The sequence below is a fragment of the Gopherus flavomarginatus genome, chromosome 6, assembly GCF_025201925.1.
Source record: "Gopherus flavomarginatus isolate rGopFla2 chromosome 6, rGopFla2.mat.asm, whole genome shotgun sequence".
NCBI lineage: Eukaryota > Metazoa > Chordata > Testudines > Testudinidae > Gopherus > Gopherus flavomarginatus.
Genome location: NC_066622.1, coordinates 29660068 through 29681985, shown reverse-complemented (window position 1 = coordinate 29681985; position 21918 = coordinate 29660068). Strand labels below are relative to the sequence as shown.

Below are 21918 nucleotides of genomic sequence, written 5' to 3'. Positions count from 1 at the left end.
CATCTTTTAGTTTAAAACTATATGCTCACATAAAATGTGTGATCCTACAGAAAAACTCTTCACGCAGGATATGATACATCCATTTTGAATGGGTATTGTGTATTGCACTCCATTGGCTATTAACAGTAATAATACACTATTTATGAACTACCTTGTTTCAGCAGCGTGGTAAATTGAAGTTACTAAAAAGGTCCATATCCTACATGACTTTTTAGACTGCAAATTATGCGGTTGATACTGCAGGCTCATTTTTCACTTAAACAAAGTTCTTAAAGTTCAAGGATCTTTTGGGGCAAGGCTCCCGTGTTATTCTCGACTGCAGTGGTGCTCCCCAACTTGCTCCCCCAAAATCCATGGCTGATGAACAATTGAGGTAAGTGCTGCCCTAAGCTGAGGAAGACACACCCTTGAATGACTCCCTCTTTGTCTGTGGCCTCCGAATGAGTGGTGATGGCAAAGATCAAAACCAGAAGCAAGCATCATTTTTGCTGATTATTTTGGCGCCATGTGTAATTTATGAATAACTTTTAGAAGAAGAAACTTATTGCAGGTATTTGTTTGGCCACACAGCTTTGTTAACAACTAAAATCAAGCCATTGTACTTCCTCTGCAAGATTAGCCTATTTGGTTACGCACACACAGGTGCTGCGGACTGCAGCAGTTTGAGGTGCAGGGAAGTAATTAAAGGAGAACTAACAGTGCCAGTGTTAGCTTCTTTGGCATCCTTTACTGGTCAGCTTGTGAAGCAACAACTAACACAATACTCTTCATCCTCTGCCTCTCACCATTTTGCAGCTAAAAGAAAACAATCATGATGAAAGCATGGGAGGATATAGGAAGTACTGACAGAGCTGCCTCTAAGACGACAAGGTTGATGGCCCACACCCCGTTCCCCGAGATAAATGAAAGCTTTAAAGTTCATAAATACCTGGACCTTCCGCCTGTTTACTCTGAGGAACGGCTGGGGAGAATTCTGGTACCTCCTCAGTAGGGTTTTCCACAACAGGGCATATAATAAACCACCTTTTTCCAGTATGTAAAACTAATTGTGAAGAGCAAAATAAAGGGTTAACATTTATTTATTTTGGAGCTTCTATACAGTACTTTAAGAAGCTGATAGGATCCAAATCAGACTTATTCTTGACGTGAAACTCCAACATTTTAGGAAGAGAAACGAGTCTCTACAGTGTTCATGGAGATTAAAAATAATGGCTCTTACTGGACTCCTATAGCAAAAAAGTGATCTTCTTGGGATGGAAAGAGTCCTCTGCCTTTCAAGTGACTGTACTAGAGTGGGACCAAAAGCCAGATCCAAAGCTCACTGAAGTTGCTGGAACAACTCTCTTTGATTTAAATGATGTTTGGCTTAGGCTTAAAGTGAACTAATTGTACTGTAAAGAAGGTTTTTGTAATAGAAAAACTGTTTTTTTGGTAATGTTTTATGCAACTTACTTTATCTATTTTCCTACATAGGTGGTGTTGTTTTACTACTGCTCTCCTACATTCATCTTCAACTTTTACTCCCTCATTTACATGTATCAAATTACAGTTTTCAAAATTCTATTTACAAACCAATAAACGCAAACAGTAAACTTTAAGAGTGGCCAGCAAGTGTGAACTACCTAAGAGGAACCAGGCAGACTGTGTACACCATTGTTTGGGAGGGACACCATTGTTTTCAGTCACCGAAGCATGTCATGTGGCCCCAAAGAGGTTTTACACACACACAAAATCTCAGAGAAGTGCCTGGCAAATAGAGGAGTGTGCAACACATGACCAAATGCAGCTTGGAAATGAAGTTTAAACAGGATATGGTTTTATTCCCATCTCCAGTTTATAGAGGGAATGAAACCCGACACTGATACCTTCCCTTTCTCTGGGAAAGAGATAATATACCAAACATATCCAAAAGAATAAGACTTGTCACTGGTAAGATAGAGTTGGCTGAAACTTCCTGGTTACCAAACTCAATTGCATCTGCAAACATTAAGGCAGGAAGAACCAATGTCTGTTAACTTCCTTTTGCAAGTGTAGTTATTATTGAGAACAAAGAGTACATTTATGAAAGCCTCGTCTCTTCCTGCTCAACCCGACTTCCAGTTTGGAGGCAGCGGGGATCATCGCCAGTTTGTAAAATCTGTATATTCCTGATGCACCCAAATGCTGATTTAATCTATTTTAGCCTTGGCACTTCAAGGCTGCTAATGGCAACTGTGGTTTTTATCAGGTCTATATTTTCAGGACGCATTCCAGTTACCTGTGACCGGTGGAGTTATTGAGACTGCTAAACTTCTGGACAGTCTAATATTACTTATACATTGCCTAATAGTTCGAGATTCAATCTGTATTCAAAAGCACTTTTACCATTCTGCTGATACATGGGTGTCTTCACTTGAGATTGCCGATTCTCCTGTTTAAAACAAAAAGTATGTTTTTAATCAAGCACTAATGCAGGAACATTTTTCTAAGGAATATTTATGTTGCAAATTTTAGTTGAGCAGAGGCTGTAAAACCAACTTAAAATACAGTAACTAGATTAAGGAAAAAAAAATCAGATTTGCTATGAAGAAACCGCCATTTATTTATTTTTTTAAAAAATGACCCAACACACAAGATTCTTACTTCATTCATTTCTAGTCTAGAGGGATCTTGCTGGGGACTTGTTCCCTGATCAGAACTTCGTTCTCCTTCAGTATCTTCACTGAGCATATCTTCTGCTTTATCAATAATATCTTTCATTTGTTCAATGAATGTCTCTTTCTCAGTCTGCAAAATGAATTCTTTCTCTACCTGTAAAGAGCACATTAAAATAAACCACTAATGGCTGTAGGTCAGTACTCATTGTATGGACTTAACTAGCTGGAAGTTTGCATCTGTGTACGGAGAGCACATGTATCATTCTTCATGGGAACTAGATCCTAAAGAGACATTATTCTTATTTGGCCTCTGGCCAAACTGAATCACCCCTCTCACAAAAAATTAGTCGTTCTCTGGATCACCTTGCTTCTGTGTGTAAGACCCATCATCTTGTTTCTCATCCCCCCCAGAGAAAGACTTTGTTACAGTAAATAGACATAAAAAAGCCACCCAGAGCCCCACACCTACAAAACACAGAGCCTGGCTTGCAGGTGTGCTTAATGCCCAAAGCTCCCATGGATTTCATCTGGGACTCTGGAAGCTCAGCCCTCTCTGAAAACATCAGACTCACTGTACCTGAGATCACCTTCCTCTCAGTGGCCCAGGGACTGGGTGGGTAGGTTTGGTTGCAAAATTTTGTTGCAAGCTGTTAGGAACCCAGTGCAGGTAATTGTTCAACAGGGGTCTGGTCCACTGATAAGCCAGAACTGGAAGAGGATTAGGAGAAAGCATCTCCTAAAGAAGCCAGGGCTCCTAATCTTTGGTACAGCAAGGTGACAACCCCTCTTCCCCACCCCCTTAATCCTCCTACAACGAGAGGGTACTGGGGTTCCAGCAGTGGTGCTGGGACAGGTGAACAAGAGGAGGGGCTGATCTCAGCCCCCCCCTCAGGTGACCTGGATTAAAGTAGGGAGGAGAGCCTGCACGGGACTAGTTATTGTCCGATAGTTCCCAGATGTGTTACTAAGGAAAGTTGTGACCTGTATAAATTGCATTTCTGGGGTCTTGTCTTTCTCCCTGTGGTGTCCTGGCCAATCAAGGTCATGCTTACTTTTCAGATGATAAGCAGGGCTGGTGGCACCGCCTGTTACAGTTGCCTGACACTTCCTTTTATAAGACCCTGCTTTGTGTATTTATAGCTTTTCCAAACTAACTGACTGGGCTGAATTTTCCAAGCTGGGCATCTTTTGGAAAATTTTAGCCAAAATGGTCAACGGTTTCCGGACAAGGAGACTGGGACTTGGATGAGGAGCCAGGTTTGGGGAATGGCCAGGATTGGGACAAGGTCAGATTGGAGAGGATTCAAGTCAGAAAAGTCTGTGCCCATTAGAGCACACTCCCTTCGAGAGCCTGGACTAGAACCCAAGATTCCTGAGTCCCAGACTTCTTCTGCTGCTAGCAAATATCTGTGAAACCCACAGGCAAAATATCTCTTTCACACCTCTCTAGTGCTGAGCCACAGAGAGGGATGACGATCTACTACTGCTATCAGTTACTCTAATAGCTCAAGTGGCAAAGGTCTGTGTGGTTGATCTAAAGATTTAAACCCTGCTGATAACCCATGTGGATGTCAATATGATGCCACGTGACAGAAAAAACGGTTACCCACCTTTTTGTAACTGTTGTTCATGTCCATTCAAAGTAGGTGTGCATGCGCCGCGTGTACGCCAGCCAGAAGATTTTCCCCTAGCAGCATCTGTAGGGTCAACCCTGGCGCCCCCTGGAGTGGCGCCACTACGGCGCCCTATAAAGAGGCCCGCCGACCCTCCACCCCCTCAGTTCCTTCTTGCCAGCACTCCGACAGAGGGGCAGGAGGGTGGGTATTGAATGGACATGAACAACACATCTCGAAGAACAACAGTTATTAAAAGGTGGGTAACCATTTTTTCTTCTTCAAGTGGTTGTTCATGTCCATTCAAAGTAGGTGACTCACAAGCCTAACCTTAGGTGGCAGGGTCGGAGATCACTGCTGACTGGAGTACTGCATGGCCAAAGGCTGCATCATCCCTAGCCTGGTGCGTGATGGCGTAGTGTGACGAGAACATGTGGATGGAGGACCACGTGGCCGGTCAACAAATCTCCTGAGTCGGGATCTGAGCCAGGAACACTGCAGAGGAGGCCTGCACCCTAGTAGAGTGGGCCGTGATCGGAGGGACAGGGGTCTTAGCTATGCGGTAGCATCCTTGGATGCAGGTCGCGATCCACGAAGAGATTCGCTCAGAGGAGACCAGGAGCCCCTTCATCCTATCTGCCACTGCGATGAAGAGCTGAGTTGAGCGTCTGAACAGCTTGGTACGCTCAATGTAAAAAGCCAAGGCCCTGCGGACATCCAGGGAATGTAACCTCCGCTCCTCATTGGAACAGTGTGGTTTGAGATAAAACACCGGGAGAAAAATATCTTGACCCATGTGGAACTGTGAAACGACCTCGGGTAGGAAACCCGGGTGAGGTCTAAGTTGGACCTTGTCCTTATAGAAGACAGTATATGGGGGCTCAGATGTTAACGCCCTGAGCTCCGACACCCTCCTGGCCGAGGTGATCGCCACCAGGAAGGTGGTCTTATATGACAAAGTACAACAGGGAGCACGAAGCCAGAGGCTCAAAGGGAGGTCCCGAGAGGGCAGAGAGGACCAGATTCAGGTCCCAAGCAGGGGCCGGCTGACGAACATGTGGAAATAGCCTGTCCATACCCTTGAGGAAAAGCCTGACCAGTGGGCTCGCAAACACCAAGGTACCCCCTTCTCCCGGATGGAAAGCCGAGATGGCCGCCAAGTGAACTTGAATCGAGGAGAGGGAGAGGCCCAGTTGTCTGAGGTGGAGCAAATAGTCTAGGACAATGGGGATTGGGGCCTCCAGCGGATTGTGACGTCGCTGACCCGACCATATGCAGAAGCGCTTCCATTTGGCCAGGTAGGTGGCTCTAGTTGACGGTTTCCTACTACCGAGCAGCACTCGTCTGACCTGCTGGGAGCACTGCATCTCCACCGGGTTCAGCCATGGAGCATCCATGCTGTGAGGTGAAAGGACTCCAGGTTAGGGTGGCGGAGGGAGCCCGGTCCTGCGTGATCAGGTCCGGGAGCAGGAGCAGCGTCAGGGGCGCCTGAATGGACATGTGCAGGAGTGACGTGTACCAATGTTGGCACGGCCACGCTGGAGCTATCAGGATTACCCGTGCGTGGTCCCTGCAAATCTTCAAAATCACCCTGCGTATCGAGGGGATCGGAGGAAAGGCATAGAGCAGACTGACCCCCCAAGACTGTAGGAAGGCGTCCGACAGAGACCCCTGACTGCGGCCCAGGAGGGAGCAGAACCGTCGGCACTTTGTTTTCCCTCGAGGTGAACAGGTCTAACCGGGGAAAGCCCCAGAGCTGGAAAATTGAGCATATCACGTCCCATCGGAGGGACCACTCGTGACCCCGGAACGAGCGGCTGAGGGTGTCCGCCAAACCGTTCTGCTCCCCCAGAAGGTAGAATGCCTTCAGGTGGGTTGCACTGTGCATGCAGAAATCTCACAGTGCGAGGGCTTCCCTGCACAGGAGAGAGGAGCGTGCACCCTACTGTTCGTTGATATAAAGGACTGCCGACGTGTTGTTCGAGAGGACTGAAACACATCTGCCGGCCAGTTTGACCTTCTGGTCCCACCAAGACAGGCGAATGGCTCTCAGCTCCTTGATACTGATATGCAACTCGAGGTCCTCCAGCGACCACAAGCCCTGCGTCCTGAGGTGTCCCAGGTGCGCTCCCCAACCCCAATCCGAGGCATCCGTTACCAGGGAGAGGGAGGGTTGAGGGGTAGCGAAGGGGATACCCATGCACACTTTCTGTGAGTCGAGCCACCATTGCAGCAAGCTTAGCACCAAGTGGGGAATGGACACCACTTAATCCAAGGCGTCCCTGGTCGGGCGATATACTGTCGCTAACCAGGACTGTAGCGGGCGAAGCCAGAGTCTGCATGCTTTACCACATAGGTGCACGCTGCCATGTGACCCAACAGCCGGAGGCAGACTAGCGCCGTGGTAATTGGGGCGCAGTGCAGTCCGAGGATGAGCTCGGAAATCGCACGGAACCTGGATTCCAGCAGGTACACTCTGGCGTGGGTGGAGTCCAGAACTGCTCCTATGAACTCTATTCGTTGCGTCGAAGACAGGGTGGACTTGGCTTCGTTCAAGAGGAGGCCGAGATTGAGAAAGGTCCGCCTGATGACCACCACCTGGCTCACCACCTGCTCCTTGGAGCGGCCCTTTATGAGCCAATCGTCCAGGTAGGGGAATACCTGGATGCCCCGCCTGTGCAGGAAGGCCACCACGACTGCCAGGCACTTCGTGAAGACCCTTGGAGCAGCTGACAGGCCGAACGGGAGCACCGTGAACTGCAGACGGGCGTTGGACATGACAAACTTGAGGTACCGACGGTGTCGGGGAATTATTGCAATGTGGAAATAAGTGTCCTTTAAGTCGAGGGCAGCATACCAATCTCCTGGATCCAGGGACTGAATAATCGAGGACAGGGAGACCATACGGAACTTGAGCTTTCGTACAAACTTGTTCAACCGCCGCAAGTCTAGGATGGGTCTCAGGCCCCCTTTTGCCTTTGGTATTAGGAAGTACCGGGAGTAGAAGCCTTTGCCCCTGAGCTCCCGAGGGACTTCCTCCACCGCCCCTGCCTCCATGAGGGACTTCACTTTTTGACTTAGAAGTTGCTCGTGAGATGGGTCCCTGAAGAGGGATGGGGAGGGGGGCTGGTGAGGCAGGAGGGAGGAGAACTGGATAGAATATCCCCTCTCTACCGTGTGGAGCACCCAGCTGCCCGACACGATTCGGGATCAGGCACAGGAGAAGGGGAACAGATGTGACCCAAAGGTAGGGGTAGAAGGATCCAGAGTCTTGAGAGGTAGGTCGCCCTCGACCATACCATCAAATAGGGGGTCTAGGCCCTGATGATGGTCTCGACTGATCGGACGCCTGGCCGAAGGGGTGGCATTGGTGACGCCTCCTGCCATTTCTGCCCTACCTGCGCCCAAGCTCCTGGCAAGTCTGCGGCTTAAACTGCCAGCGCTGGGTCGCAGGGGTATGCAAGCCCAGTGAGTGAAGCGTGGCCCGCGAGTCCTTTAGGCTATGCAGACGCTTGTCCGTCTTTTCTGAAAACGACATCTGCCCCTTGAAGGGGAGGTCTTGAATGGTCTGCTGGACCTCATAGGGCTCCCCGCCGCATGACCAGGCTCGTGGCCAGGGTGCGCGAGGCTGAGTCCACCACATCTGGGGCAGCCTGGAGAGGGGCTCGGGAGATCAGCTTCCCCTCCTCCACCAGGGCCGAAAACTCTGACCTCGAGTTCTGGGGAAGGAGCTCCGTAAACTTCAACATGGCTGAACACGTGTTATGACCATATTGGCTTACAATTGCCTGTTGGTTGGCAATGCAGAGTTGTAGGCCTGCCACGGAGTACACTTTTCTGCCAAAGAGGTCGAGTCTTTTGACGCTCCCATTGGTTGGCAGCATCCACGACCAGGGAGTCCGGGGGAGGAAGGGGGTGTACAAGTGTTTGTGCCCTTTAGAGGGGACGAAATAGCGCCGCTCCATTCTCCTGGCAGTAGGGGCCAGTGAGGCTGGCGTTTGCCATAAGGTGCAGGACGTATCCGCTATGGTCTTTATCAGCAGGAGAGCCACCCTGGATGGCCCTGAGGGAGCCAGGATGTCTACTACAGGGTCCGTGTCCACCTCGATTTCCTCAGCTTGGATTGCGAGGCTATGAGCTGCTTGCCGGAGGATTTGGGTGTCCTCCAGGGCCGGTGCCGCAGCTGTGCCCGAGACCGCTTCGTTCAGGGAGGAAGACGAGGAAATTACATGGCTCGACCCTTCCTCCAATGCGTGCAGTCCTTCGGGGTTCTGCGGCACACGGTACTGTGGTTGCGGGGCCGGTTCCAATTCTAAATGCGGCACTGCGACCAGTACCAGAGTCGCCAGTGAGCGGCTTGGCATATCGGGTGGTGCCTGCTGAGCCCAAACTGTAGCCGCTGCCCGGCTAGGGGGTGCTGAACTTGGATATGGCACACCCCTGCCTGGCGACAGTGCCGGTGGAGGAGGCAGCTGCGCCGGGGCCACCGACGGCGAGGAGACCGAGGCTGACCTTGATCAAGGACCAAATGCCTGGCCTATCGACTGGTGGTAGGCCCAGGGGTTCCAAAACGGCCACTGCAAGGGCAGATACCATTGCTGCTACCACTGTGGGAAACGCTGGTGGCTCGCCCCCGAAACCGATCTCCTGCTCCGTGATCGGCTGGAGTGGTAGGAGTCTGCCTCTGAGTCTGAAGTCTCCGAGTATGAGGACCTGGGGGGAGCAGCACTCGGTGCCGTTGGAGAGTGGTGCTGAGGCAGCGGGGAGCCTCTTATCTGGTCTGGTGCCGCCTTAGTGGTGCGGTGCAGGGAGGGAGGCGACAGCATGGCCGGCTTGCCCCTCAATTGTACTGGGGGACGGGCCGTGGTAGGCAACTCCTTATGGTGCGGGGAGGCCGGCGCTGGGAGTCCCATGAAGTCTGAGGCCACCTCAAACGCCTCCGGTGTCGAAGGGAGGCGCAAATCTCCGCTGAGGTCCAGGAATCTAGGCCGGTCCAGACTCGACCGCCTTCTCTGCCGTGCAGGAGTCGACGGAGCAGCCGAGGGCTGTAGCCCAGCCTGTCTGCTTGCACCCGCGGACGGAGTCGGCCTCAAGTCCTGGTGGGGTGACTGTTCCCTCACCGGCTTTCTCTTCTTAGCGGGCACCAGTGATGGTGAGTGGTGCCGCACTGAGGCCAACTTCCTATGACCCGACTCCGTCCGGTGCCGAGTTTTAGACGACTTGGGCTGAGCCTAAGTCCTAATGATGCTGCCGGTGGGCTCCGTACTGAGGAAGATGTGCTGGGCACCGCCTTGGCTGGTTCCGGGTCCGAGGGTGGCCGCAGGGCAGCCTCCATCAGGAGGACTCTAAGTCTTTGAGCGTTCTCAGGTGGAAGCCTCTGCAGATAGAGCGCTGGTCCTTTTGGTGGCTCTCTCCGAGGCACCTCAAACAAGTAGAGTGCGGGTCACTCTTGGGCATGAATTTCCTGCAGTCTTTGCAGAGTTTAAACCCGGGGGACCCGGGCATGCCCCAGTGGGCGACGGAATTTTGGGGGGGACCCCCAACTACCAAGAACTATATACAATGACCTAACTAAATTAACTACAACGTAACTATATACACGGACTATACACAAGGATAGGACACTGCTAACTTGCTATGTGCAAGAGTGGTTCCAGCTAGCCATCACCGGCGGTAAGAAGGAACCGAGGGAGTGGAGGGTCGGCAGGCCCCTTTATAGGGCGCCGTAGTGGTGCCACTCCAGGGGGCACCAGGGCCGACTCTACGGACGCTGCTAGGGGAAAATCTTCTGGCTGGCGTGCACACGGCACGCACACACCTACTTTGAATGAACATGAATAACCACTTGAAGAACTGTTTTTTTCAGTTTGCACTTTTTAAAACCTAGGAAGTTACACAAACTATGTTAAAAGAACATTATCCAGGATGCAAAGTCAAGTTAGGAAATGCCAGAATTAAGGCTGCCTGTGCCACATACATAATGCATTACGACACAGGCTTTAATTACATGATCTCATATTTTTTTCATAGCAATCTTAATTTTGGCATTCCTGAGCTTTTGAATGCTTGACTTTGCAACCTCAATAATGTTCTTTTAACACATTGTGTATGTGTGTAATATACATAGTGTATGCAACTCAAAATTTTAAGTGTCTTTTGAAAGTTCCTTAGCAAATAAGGTCTTACCATGTAAGTAGCAATTTCTTCTGGCGCATCACCATCTAAATCAAATTTAAAAGTCACCATTTTGTGATTGTGTGTTTCCAGCTGACATTCCACCATCTTATCCCCTGTGTTACACACCTATAAGAAAAGAGTAACATTGATCATTATTTCTGGTTGTCCAAGAACAGAAGTTCAGCCCAGGACAAAGAGGTTGTACTTGCATTTAGAATGGTCAGCTTTGGTCTGCTCGACTTCTCCTGGCGTGATCGAATGCGTGTAGATTTCTTATGTTTCTTTGAAGGCTTCCCTTCTTGCTTTCCACTTCCAACCACTCCTTCAAAGCTGTCACTCATCTCTTTACCTGAAGCAACATCAGGACTCATGTAGCTTTATAACAGGGAAGGAAAAAATACCCACATGGGATGTGGATGTGAAAAGAGAAGAAGAAAAAGAGTGACTACAGGAAAACTGGGGATCTGCTTTGTAGTAACACTTTTGAGAGCAGCATGACTGGCCCCAATTCATCACGGTCCTTAAGCATGTGCATAAGACAATACATGATGTCCCTTGCACAATGAAATCTGGGCCTTAATTTCAACTGAGAATAGCCCCTTTTCTTCAGGGACCCTTACAGTCTGTCTTTGAACTGCAAGGGTCCCCCAAACTTATTTTCTTACCCTTCTTCAGGTTCTACTCTCTCGTGGAGAAGGTACATGTGTGGCCTTCTCTTGAAACCATCACTTTATGTCAGTCAAAGATGCAGGGAAAGAGTCACACAGGAGAGTGACATGAGATATAGAATACAACTTCTGCAGCTGCAGGGCATTTTACTACCAGGCACTTGTTCTTAGTCTATGAAGGTGCAACAAAACTCTAATGTGGAGAGAGGACCTGAGGGTACTGCCCTTGGATGTGTTCTGATGCAAGCACCTTTCAATGTTGCCACGGCTAGGAAAATTAGTTCTTCAAATATCATAGCTAACGAGGCAAAACAAAATTTGAGAGAGATTAAACATGAAATATTTGGCGTTCTTTCCTGTAAGAGACTGTAGAATAGCATACTCACTAGGGATGAGTGAACTCACTTTACCTAATTCAATCATACCCAAGAATGATAGGTCTGAAAGTTACTGGAGCCTGAAAAAGGTAAATTCCACCTTCCATGAAACACAGAAAAGAATGGATAGTGCCACAAAAACACCAGGCACAGAGTTAGTGTCCCAAAGCCTTAAAAACGCTACTTTTCCTGCATGAAGGGAAGACTGCGTTTATTTTCCTTCCCTAGGGCCTTCATGGTTTTTCCAATGGCATTTAGCCTGTAAAGCAGAAAACTCCGTGCAAGTCAGATGCAGTTTTATAGCGCTCAGCCTGTATCTACTTGTGTCAACCTGCCTTTTGGTGAGGCAGAAATGGGGGCAAAGGAAAATGTTCAACTCTGAATACAAGGGGTATTCCCCTTATCTAGAAAATGTGTTCTCGTTAAGTCAAATCAGTTTTGGGGTGAAACAGAGCCACGAATTTAAGTTACAGAACAAACCTACAGTTGCAAACGTGCATTTTGCAAATCCTAAAAATACCATAGTTTGAAGGTAAAGACAAACGTCAACCCCACAAGTTTGGGTCCTCCCTCAGGCTCACAGACATAAAAGATTGGATATTAAAACAATTACTTAAGGCAGTCTGCCAAACAGCAGTAGTATTACGGTAGTATCTTAAGGCTCCAACCTGGATTGTGCTAACCATGCTAAAGACAGAGCTCGCCTGGTCTATACATTAAATTGATAGAATTTTTGCTATACTGGTATAGGTAAAGCAGGACAGCCCACCCCCTAGCATGAATGCAGTTATATCAGTATAGAGGAGCCTGACACTGGTATTAGCTCTTGCTGGGTGGAAATGGGAATAACTTCTAGTGGTGTAAGGCTCCTAATATAGCTGCACCCACACTAGGGATTGTGCCACTTTACCTCTTTTGATAGAGAAAAAAAGAAATCACACACCTAACCAAAATTGTTAAGGAGCACCACAGTTGTGTGTAGACCAGGCCTAAGACAGAGTCTCTGATTCAAGGAATTTAAGGTCTATTCAGATAAGACAGACCAACCCAGATAGCTAAACTTCATGTATGCAACTTGTTACTTTCCCCAGACCTATCACTTACTACCTCTAATCTGTCCATGTGCTACCAACCTAACACTCCCACCCTACATCCTGCCCCATCCCATTATAAAGACAGAGCTTCAGGCTCAGGCTTGTGAAGGGGGAGAAAGAACAAGCTTCCAGAAATAAAAAATTTTCACGTTAGAGAGATTGTAAAGATACCTTTCACAGCTCAGTGTTAGTGTCTGCTGTTTTTCCTGTATTGCATGCTCCTAAAATATAAAAAAAAAGTAATTTAAATAGAGTCAGATATCATTTAATATATTGTATCTGCATGTGAAGAAACAGGACACTAGATAGATCAAGATTTTTGGTAGAGCAGTTTTGGGGGCCTTTAGAAGGATATTTTCTCAAAATGAGATTATAATCCCACACCATTTTGTTTAACTCATTCTCAGAACTTGGAATGCCACTAAATGGTTCTTTTCTATCTAACGTTGCTTTTGTCACTAGCATTTCTTTTGGAGCACAAGCCAACACGGCTCTTTGTACACAAGTCCTGATATTAAAGCCCACTTTTGGAATCGAGTGAGTTACTAATTTAGTTCTCTCATTGCTCACTTGGCGGCAGCAGAAAGCAGAGAAGATCTTACATAAATCAGCAGTTTAAAAAGAGCTCACGGCAATAGAACAGTGTTAGTAAATTTGGAATCCATGTCATTACCTACCTGATCTTATTTAATGGATCCAAAATTTGACCTAACCTTGTTATTTTTCTGCAGTATCCTATAGTAAAGAAATGCATACAGCAGCAACATGTAATATTTCCAGTATGTTTTGTTTATTCTTGAAAAGTGCATGATGTATTTGGAATAAAGGAGAAAAGAAACACTGACATACTGGGCTGCCTACCACCCTCTTCTGCCTTCTCCACAGGGGACAGATTTTCCTTCAAAACAGTTCCCCACTGTTGCTATCACTGTAGGCCTATTCTGAGCAGAGTTAGAGGAGATGATGCTTAAAGCACCAATCGTTGCTGAAGCCTTCTGGCATTCCCACCAATGGACATAAACTAGTGGTAGCAACAGCAAGACATTTTAACCAAAAATCCCAGTGTAGCCACATGTTCAGGAATCAAGTCGAAACAGATGATCCAGTTGTCCCTTTTGGATTTAAACTCTATGACTCTAAGGGTATGTCCACACAGTAAGCCTGGATCTGTGGACCCCAGGCTTGCAGACTTGGTGTTTCCAAGTCTGAGTTGAGCGTCCACACTGCATTGTAAACCTGGTTTATAATTGCTGGACCTGGGCCTCATAGCCAGGCTAACACATGCATATGGCACTATGCAGACTTTCTGAATTGGGTCTGCGTCCATAGTGCAAAATGATAGGGCTTGGACTCAAGTCACAGCAGCACTTGGGCTCTGATCCACCTCCCTCACAGGGTCCTATGATCCAGGTCATGAGTGCTTGCTGACCTGAATCAGACTGATGTGTGTGTGGACAGAATGGGGCTTGGACTCTGTAGACATATCCAAGTTCATGGAATCCTTTACGACTGCCCTCTAATGGAAAGAGAATCTGCACAGCAAAGTTAAAATCTGTAAGCCTTTAAAGGATACCATTGCTCATGGGTCTATACGCCAGTTGTGCCAAACCTGACTGCTTTCTCAACAATATGAATGAACAATGAGATCACAGACACAACCTATTTAGATTTTAGTAATGCACCTGATCAAGTGTTTTACAAAAATCTTACTTGCCTGATTAAATCAAAATGGCCAGGGATATGAGTGCTGTCACACAGATTCAAACAGAAGATACTGCTAGAGGGAAGTGTTATGGCCAAATGATAATGAAATGAATTGTTTTGAATTACAATAGATGAGTCTGATATGAAACTCTCCTTACAAAGGTTATACCTAAAAAACCCATCAAAAATGTATTTCACAGTATCTGACATCAGAACAGTCATCAAGGGGAACTTGGATCAATTTGACCCTTACGTGGATGGGGACTCTCAAACAATCCAGCTCCAGCGGACAATGGTTTATAATTCAACCTAGATGAGAAGTTCCTTTGTCTTGCGGAGCAGATGAACAACAAGGGCTAACACACAGGCTCACTGGAACAAACCTGTGCCCTGCATGGAGAAAAGTGGAGCCATGTGATAAAGGCAGGTATGGCTTTGGGATGGGGATTTTCCAGTTGAGTACAGGGCAGGGAGGGTTCAAGAAAATCTGGGATCCTTTACAGTCACTCAATTGGGTCTCCAAGCCTCAAGTATCAATGTGCAAATCCTCCCTCAAAACCGCTCTTCTCCGTTATGTGGGGAATGGAAGACCAAGGGAGCTGATCCCATGAAGTGAGAATGGGAACAGGGAGTTTATCCAGAGCTTCTGTGTGCGGATGGAGTTGGGGAATAGTGGATGGGGGTTTTCAAGGACATGATAAAAAAGTGAAGCGATATCTTTGTGCCTCAGGGCCTCTAGTTGCCATTTCAGTTCTCTCAGAGAAGCTTGTACTTCACATCATGTTACACTACAGCAATACACATCACACCCATATTTCATAGCTCCAAGACTGGTATAGGACCCTCCAACAGAGACTGAAGGTGTAGCAGCACTATCTGTACTGGTTCTGGGCGTATGCAGGACCCAGAGTGGGCAGGAGGAGAAACACCTAGAATCTGGGACATGTTGGATACAGATGGGATTTTAGATAGGCTTTTTGTAGGTGAGATTCCATGTGCACAGATTTGCTGATTTTGCTGACAATGTTTGAGATCCAGGACTTGTGTGAAAGCACTGTGTTGGAGAAAATACCACAAGTCTCCATGTTGCTAATTTATCTAACAAGAAACACATACACTTCAAATCCTTAAGGTCTTCCACTGCTTGAAGGTGCAATGGAAATTTATCAAAATGGGTGGTGGTCTCCAAGGGGGTGCCATAAAGTTTGGCTGTACATTCAGTCTTATTTAACATCTGCACTGATGATCTGGAAAAGGGGCTTAACTGTACCTTAATGAAATTCTCAGACTGTTCAGTGCCCAACTGGGAAGAAGCTGCAAATACCAGTGAGGATGGAAATACAAATTGGCAGCGAGTGAGTTTAGAAGCATGGGCAGAGAGATTGAGCCTGGAAAGATGAAAGCTATTGCTTCAGGGGAAGATACTCCAAACCAGAAATGCTCCATGCAGGAGACAAACCTGGAAAGCAATGGTGCTGAGGGAGATTTCAGGTTGGGAGTGGACAGTAAGTCAGACATTGGTTTGCAATCTGATATAACAGCCAGAAGGCCAATGCAACTTTGCTTTGCATATGAATATACCTTACAACACTGAAGGGAAGGCAATATACCTCTATAAAACTGTGTCAAACCTCAAAGTTTAACAACTGGGTGAGGTCATTCAAAGAAAAGCCAAAATAGTGATTAGCAGGCAGGAAAAAGTAATTGTGTTACAAAGACAGACCAAAAGAGCAAAATATAACTTGGCTACATGACTGCTAAGAAGGGACATGGTAATATTTACCAATTGTTGAAGAATCTAAACCATCAGGAATGGAGTGAAATTCAGGGCAGTATAGAAAGATATACTAAAAAGTAATGGGATGGGGAAAAAAGATTTAGGCTGAACATAATGAAGAACTTTTAGATAGTGAGATATTAGACTATGGAATAGTTTCTCAAGGCAAATGGTGGAAGCCCCATTAATGAGACATTTAAAACAAGACCGGACAACACACTGGATGGAGTTGTATGGAACACTCCTGCACTAGCCTAGGGGTGATGACCTAATGATCTGTAAGTGTAATTTCCATACAAATTCTATGCTACCTTTGCATTCCCGTTAAACTGAGGATGAAGGGAGTACTTGAGAGTTGAGTTGTCCAGGTGGCTTATTAGTCCAATAAATGACTTTAAGGAGACATTTCCCAGGTTAACAAGTATAGTATATAATCTCCAGCTACATATGAAATAGTTGCTAAGATGATGGTTCAGCCAATAAAATATAACCTAAGATAAGTGTCTCCATAGAATGGCTCTTGTGAAACAATTTTATATCTATAAAAGGAGATTAGTGACAAGCGTGGTAAATCATTTAGGAAAAAATGTTCTACCTCTTGAGTTGACTCTGTAACCGACTGGATAGCAGAACATGGAGCCTGTTGCCCCAGAGGCTGGGAAAGATCTGGCTGAAGCTGCAGAAGACCAGTAGGCTGAAGAGGCAGACAATGATCTATGGGCACTGTTGCACTAGCTGCAGCAAGGTTGCCATGAAGTTGTGAAAGACTTTCTGGCCCAAGGCATGGAGGCAATATTTCAGGTTGCAACTGCAAAGGTGGTGGCATAACTATCGAAGGCTGCATTGGTATTACAGGCATCTGGGCTCCAATTTCCAAACCATATTGAGGATGTCCAATGATCTGTTGTAATACAATAGAGACCTATTAAAAAACCCTTTGTTTAGGATGTTCATGACTCATTCAAGTCAAGGTGCAAACCTTGCTAATTAAACAAACCTTTATAAACCTACTCTGAGAACATATCTGTATGTTTTTTGTTTATGGGACACGAAAAGAGAGCCCTAAAGACTTGCTTTCAAAATAATCAGAGTTCAAAGAAAATGACAGGCTGCTACTTACATAATTTCTGAAGGGAGGGATAGCTCAGTGTTTTGAGCATTGGCTTGCTAAACCCAGGGTTGTGAGTTCAATCCTTGAGGGGGCCATTTAGGGATCTGGGGCAAAATTGGTACTTGGTCTTGCTACTGAAGGCAAGGGACTGGACTCGATGACCTTTCAAGGTCCCTTCTAGTTCTATGAGATACGTATCTCTTCATATATTAACAAAGAGCATGCACGCCTGAGCATTTATATACTACATGGGCGATTATTACTTTCTTAATGATATTTGTAGGAATCATGCAAAACTAAGCTGGATCCTGCTTAGAATTTCAAAACTCTGCTTATATCCCATTTCCTTGAACACTTGGCTCCATTTCCATAAGCTTAGGGTGTGTACGTGGAGAAAAAGATGACAATACTTAACAGAGTAAACAATATTCAAGTTGGCAGGGTCTGAAGACATTCATCCGAGGGTACTTAAAGAACAAGCTGAAGCAACCTCAGAACCATTAACAATAATCTTAGAGAACACTTGGAGGATGGGGGATGTCCCATAAGACTAGAGAAGGGCAAACATACTACCTGCTTTAAAAAAGGGAACAAAGAGGACTGGGGGAATTATAGACAGTCAGTCTAACTTCAATACCTGGAAAGATACTGGAACAAATGATTCAACAATCAATTTATAAGCATGTGGAGAATAACTGGATTTTAAGGACTAGCCAGCATATATTTGTCAAAAACAAGTCATGCTAAAGAACCCAATTTCCTTCTTTGACAGGGTTATTGGCCCAGTGGATGGGGGCAGGGGGGTAAGCTGTACATGTGATTTATCTTGATTTTAGTAAAGCTTTTGTCACAGTCCAAGTGACATTCTCATAAGCAAACTAAGGAAATGTGGTCTAGATGAGATGACTAGAAGGTAACTGCACAACTAGTTGTAAGACCATACTCAGAGTAGTAATCAATGGTTCACTGTCAAACTGGGAGGGCATATCTAGTAGGATCCTGCAGGGGTCAGTCCTGGGTCTGATACTATTCAATATTTTCATTAATACCTTGGATCACTTGATAATTGCCCCGTTCTGTTCATTCACCTCTGCTCCTCATTTTGCACAGGTCCTGGGCATGCAGCAAGAAGGACCTGCTGTGGGTGGAACTGTTTGTTTTTTGCTGCCAGCGTATAAATCCCCAGAGATTTAAGGGTCATCCTGGAATCTTTAATCTGTTTTATTAGAAAAACGTGAGGGGGCTTCAAATGGGAGGTCTCAAACGGTTTGTTGCACCTCTGGGGGAAGACTTGATGACTGCAGCCAAGATGAATGCCACATAGTGATGGCGGAAGCCATAGCTCGAGCCGCAGAGCCCGCTGCATCCAGGCTCACTTGCAATGCTGTTTTGGTGAGTGATTTGCCCTCCACCATAGCAGTGAACTCCTGCTTTACTCATTAGAAAGCTTGTCTTTGAACTTCAGGATATTATCCACTAGGCTGAAACTGTAGCGACCCAGCAGAGACTGCTGGTTCACAACCCCAAGGTGTGACCCTACTGTGGAATGAGGCTTCCTGCCAAACAGGCTGTCATAAACAGATAGTTAAGGGTTAATGTCTCTTTCACCTGTAAAGGGTTAACAAACAGTGAACCTGGAACACCTGACCAGAGGACCAATCGGGAGACAGGATACTTTCAAATCTCGGTGGAGGGAAGTCTTCGTTTGTGTGTTCTTTCTTTGTCCGTGTTCTCTCTGGGTTCTGAGAGGGACCAGACATGTAAGCAGATTCCTCCAATCTTTCTGAAAAAATCTCTTCTGTTCTAATTTTAGTAAGTACCAGGAAAAAGGTGAGTTTAGTCTTTTGATTGTTTTCTGTATTTGCAAATGTGTATCTTGCTGGAAGTATTTTAAATTGTATTTTTGCTGGGTAGAGGCTTCTCTCTAGTGTCTATAAGCTGAAAGACCCTGTAATATACCATCTTGAATTTCCAGAGATGATCTTTACTCTTTCTTTTATTAAAAGTTTTCTTTTTAAAAGACCTGATTGATTTTTCCCTTGTTAAGGCTCAAAGGAAAATGAGTCGGTACTCACCAGGGAATTGGTGGGAGAGAGGAGGGGTGGAGGTGGGATTCCTCTGTGTTTTAAAATTCAAGGAGTTTGAATCACAGTGATCTTCCAGGGTAACCCAGGGAGGGGAAGCCTGGGAGAGGCAATGGTGGGGGAAAGGGTTTACTTTCCTTGTGTCAAGATCTAGGGGATCTGGGTCTTGGGGTCTCCAGGGAAGGTTTTGGGGGGACCAGAGTGTACCAGGCACTGTAAGTCCTGGTTGGTGGCAGCCTATTAGATCTAAGCTGGTAATTAAGCTTAGAGGAGTTCATGCTGGTACCCCATCTTTTGGACTCTAAGGTTCAGATTGGGGATTTATACCATGACACAGGCGTAGCTTTTTTGCTTCTTTTCGTTTCGGGGTAGAAGCCTGGTGTCCTCATCTCTCTCGTCAGCAGCAGCAACTCCCAGGGAGCCTGGAAGAAGGTGGCTATAGAAGGGCTCAAATCCCTGTGATAGCACATAGTATCTTCGGTCCTCCCTTTTAGCAGCGGGAGGCAGGAAAGACGGGGTTTGCCATAAAACCTTGATAGGTTCCAGGATAGCCTCTTTAATATGGAGAGCTACCCTAGAGGGTACTGTAGAGGCTAAAATGTCCAGCAGCCCGTGTGACCTTTCCTGTACCTCTTCTGGTTGGATATCCAGAGCTGCAGCCTCACCAAGTCTTGATGAGCTCTGCAATCATCAGGGTGGGGTGGAGTGGGGACAGGTAGACTCAGTCACTACTGCCTCCTTAGGCAGTGAAGAAGAGGCTAAAGGTTGTTGAGGAGGTCCTGCCTCTAATTCCTCCACAGGAGAGTCCTGATCATGGAGTTCCCCCTGCACGATACCAGTCCCAGGGGAGGAAGACAGTGACCTTGCTGCAGATGCTCCCAATGCCTAGCCAATGTAGAAGGGCGAGAAGAAACGCTCTAGAACGTGAAGGGAAGCCCCAAGGAATCCAAAAGGGCCGTTGATATGGAAACAGGACCCAGATATGTGCAGGCCATTGGTCTTTAGGGTGCTGAGGCTGTGGCTGGTACCACGGTGGACAGGAATCTCACCTCACAGTCTGACGGGGAGTCTGCTTCCACAGACCATGGTGGAGCTGACCCGGTCGGGACCAGGAAGACCAGCTCAGAGTCTGGAGATGGGGGAACTGGTGATATCATCACTGGTTTCCTTCTAGATAGAACTAAGGAGAGAGTAGCTGAAGAACTATAGAAGTCACCTGTGCTCTGAGGCTGGAGCTATGACCATGCACTTCCAATCCCCATACTAGGTGAGATTCCGAACTAGCAGGGGAAGTTGGCACTGACAGGTTAAGCATCTCTCTGGTTGTCTTGAAGCCTTGGGTGTAGATGGAACCAGAAAGGGTTCCTGCCTGCAGTACTGAAAGGTGCACCAGTCCTTCAGGGATCAGTCTCAAAGGACCCTTCCTGGGAGCTCCACAGGTTGATAGTGCAGTGTTTGAAGTATAACTTCCGTTTTGTTTGTTTTAAATCTGCTGCCTACTGATTGCATCGGGTGACCCGGACTAGATGATCACATTGGTCCCTTCTGAGCCTAGAATCTATGAGTCTGAGTTCTTGGACAGAGTCAACAACACTTCCTATTCACTTTTTCCACTTCATTCATAAATTTATTGATCTCTATCATTCCCTCCATAGTTCTCTCTCTTCTAATCTGAGCAGTTCCCATCTGTTTAATCTCTCCACATATGGAAGCTGTTCCATACCCCCTAATCATTTTTATTATCCACCCCTATAACTTTCCCAATTTGAACATTTTTTTTTGAGATGGGGTGACCAGAGCTTCACGCAACATTCAATGTGGGCATATCATGATTTATATAGTGGCATTATGATTTTTTTTCTTTTACTACCTATCCCTTAGCTAATGATTCCTAGCATTTTGTTTGCTTTTTTGACTGCCGTTGCACATTGAACATTTTTTTTTCCAGAAAACCATGACTTCTTTTTTGAGTGGTAACAGTCAATCTTATTTAATTTGCAGATAGAAATGAAGGCACGGCATCCTTATCTCATGAAACATGGTTACAGAGGAGTCTATCATGGATGTTATCTGGATAACAGTTTGGTGTGCGCTGCTGGAAGGGAGTAGAATGTTGCTTTAGTGCAGAGGTAGTCACTTAAAAATGTACAGTAAATTATAGAATAATATTCAAATCATATGTTTGACCCAAGAGATGGCAAGCAAACAAATATTAGCCATCAACATCAGTGAGACAGTGACCCTATTGGATGCTTAGTTATTCATAGAAATACCTCTCCCTTAAAAACACTTCAAAGACAGAACAATGTGTTTCTGAATATTCTCTGGCCTAGGTTTAGTCTTCCATTTCATTTCAATTAGCTATTATTTGTCCTAATGAACAATTTCAGGACTCTACCACAGATGTGTCAGATAAATGATGCCTTTGTGTCACAAGCGGGAATATCAACTCATGGTGTTTGCCACGCATACTATGCGTAGAGGGCCAGATTCAACACTCTTTGAAGCCAATGGAAATATTACCATTTATTAGTTCAACAGAAATTGTATCAGGCCCAAAATGAGCTAGAATTCTTCACAAACAATATTTTGGTACCAAATATACGGCTAAAGACTGAAATTTAGATACGATGCAGTAAATTGGAGATACCATGGTTCAGTAGATTGAAATGGGATG

General features: G+C 46.3%; 1 protein-coding gene across 13 annotated transcripts in view; it reads right to left on the bottom strand.

The window, feature by feature from the left end:
* The window catches only part of WNK2 (WNK lysine deficient protein kinase 2), a 192673-nt gene that overhangs the window by 53986 nt on the left and 116769 nt on the right, over positions 1-21918 (bottom strand). For 12 of the 13 annotated variants that reach the window (XM_050959165.1, XM_050959166.1, XM_050959170.1 and 9 more), the window contains 7 exons: positions 16642-16947; positions 12737-12786; positions 10636-10801; positions 10436-10552; positions 2623-2790; positions 2365-2410; positions 929-1042 (listed from right to left, as the gene is read on the bottom strand). In XM_050959165.1, coding sequence (XP_050815122.1) covers positions 929-1042; positions 2365-2410; positions 2623-2790; positions 10436-10552; positions 10636-10801; positions 12737-12786; positions 16642-16947 — 967 coding nt within the window. The remainder of the gene's footprint in view (positions 1-928; positions 1043-2364; positions 2411-2622; positions 2791-10435; positions 10553-10635; positions 10802-12736; positions 12787-16641; positions 16948-21918) is intronic. The other variant, XM_050959174.1, reaches the window with a different exon arrangement.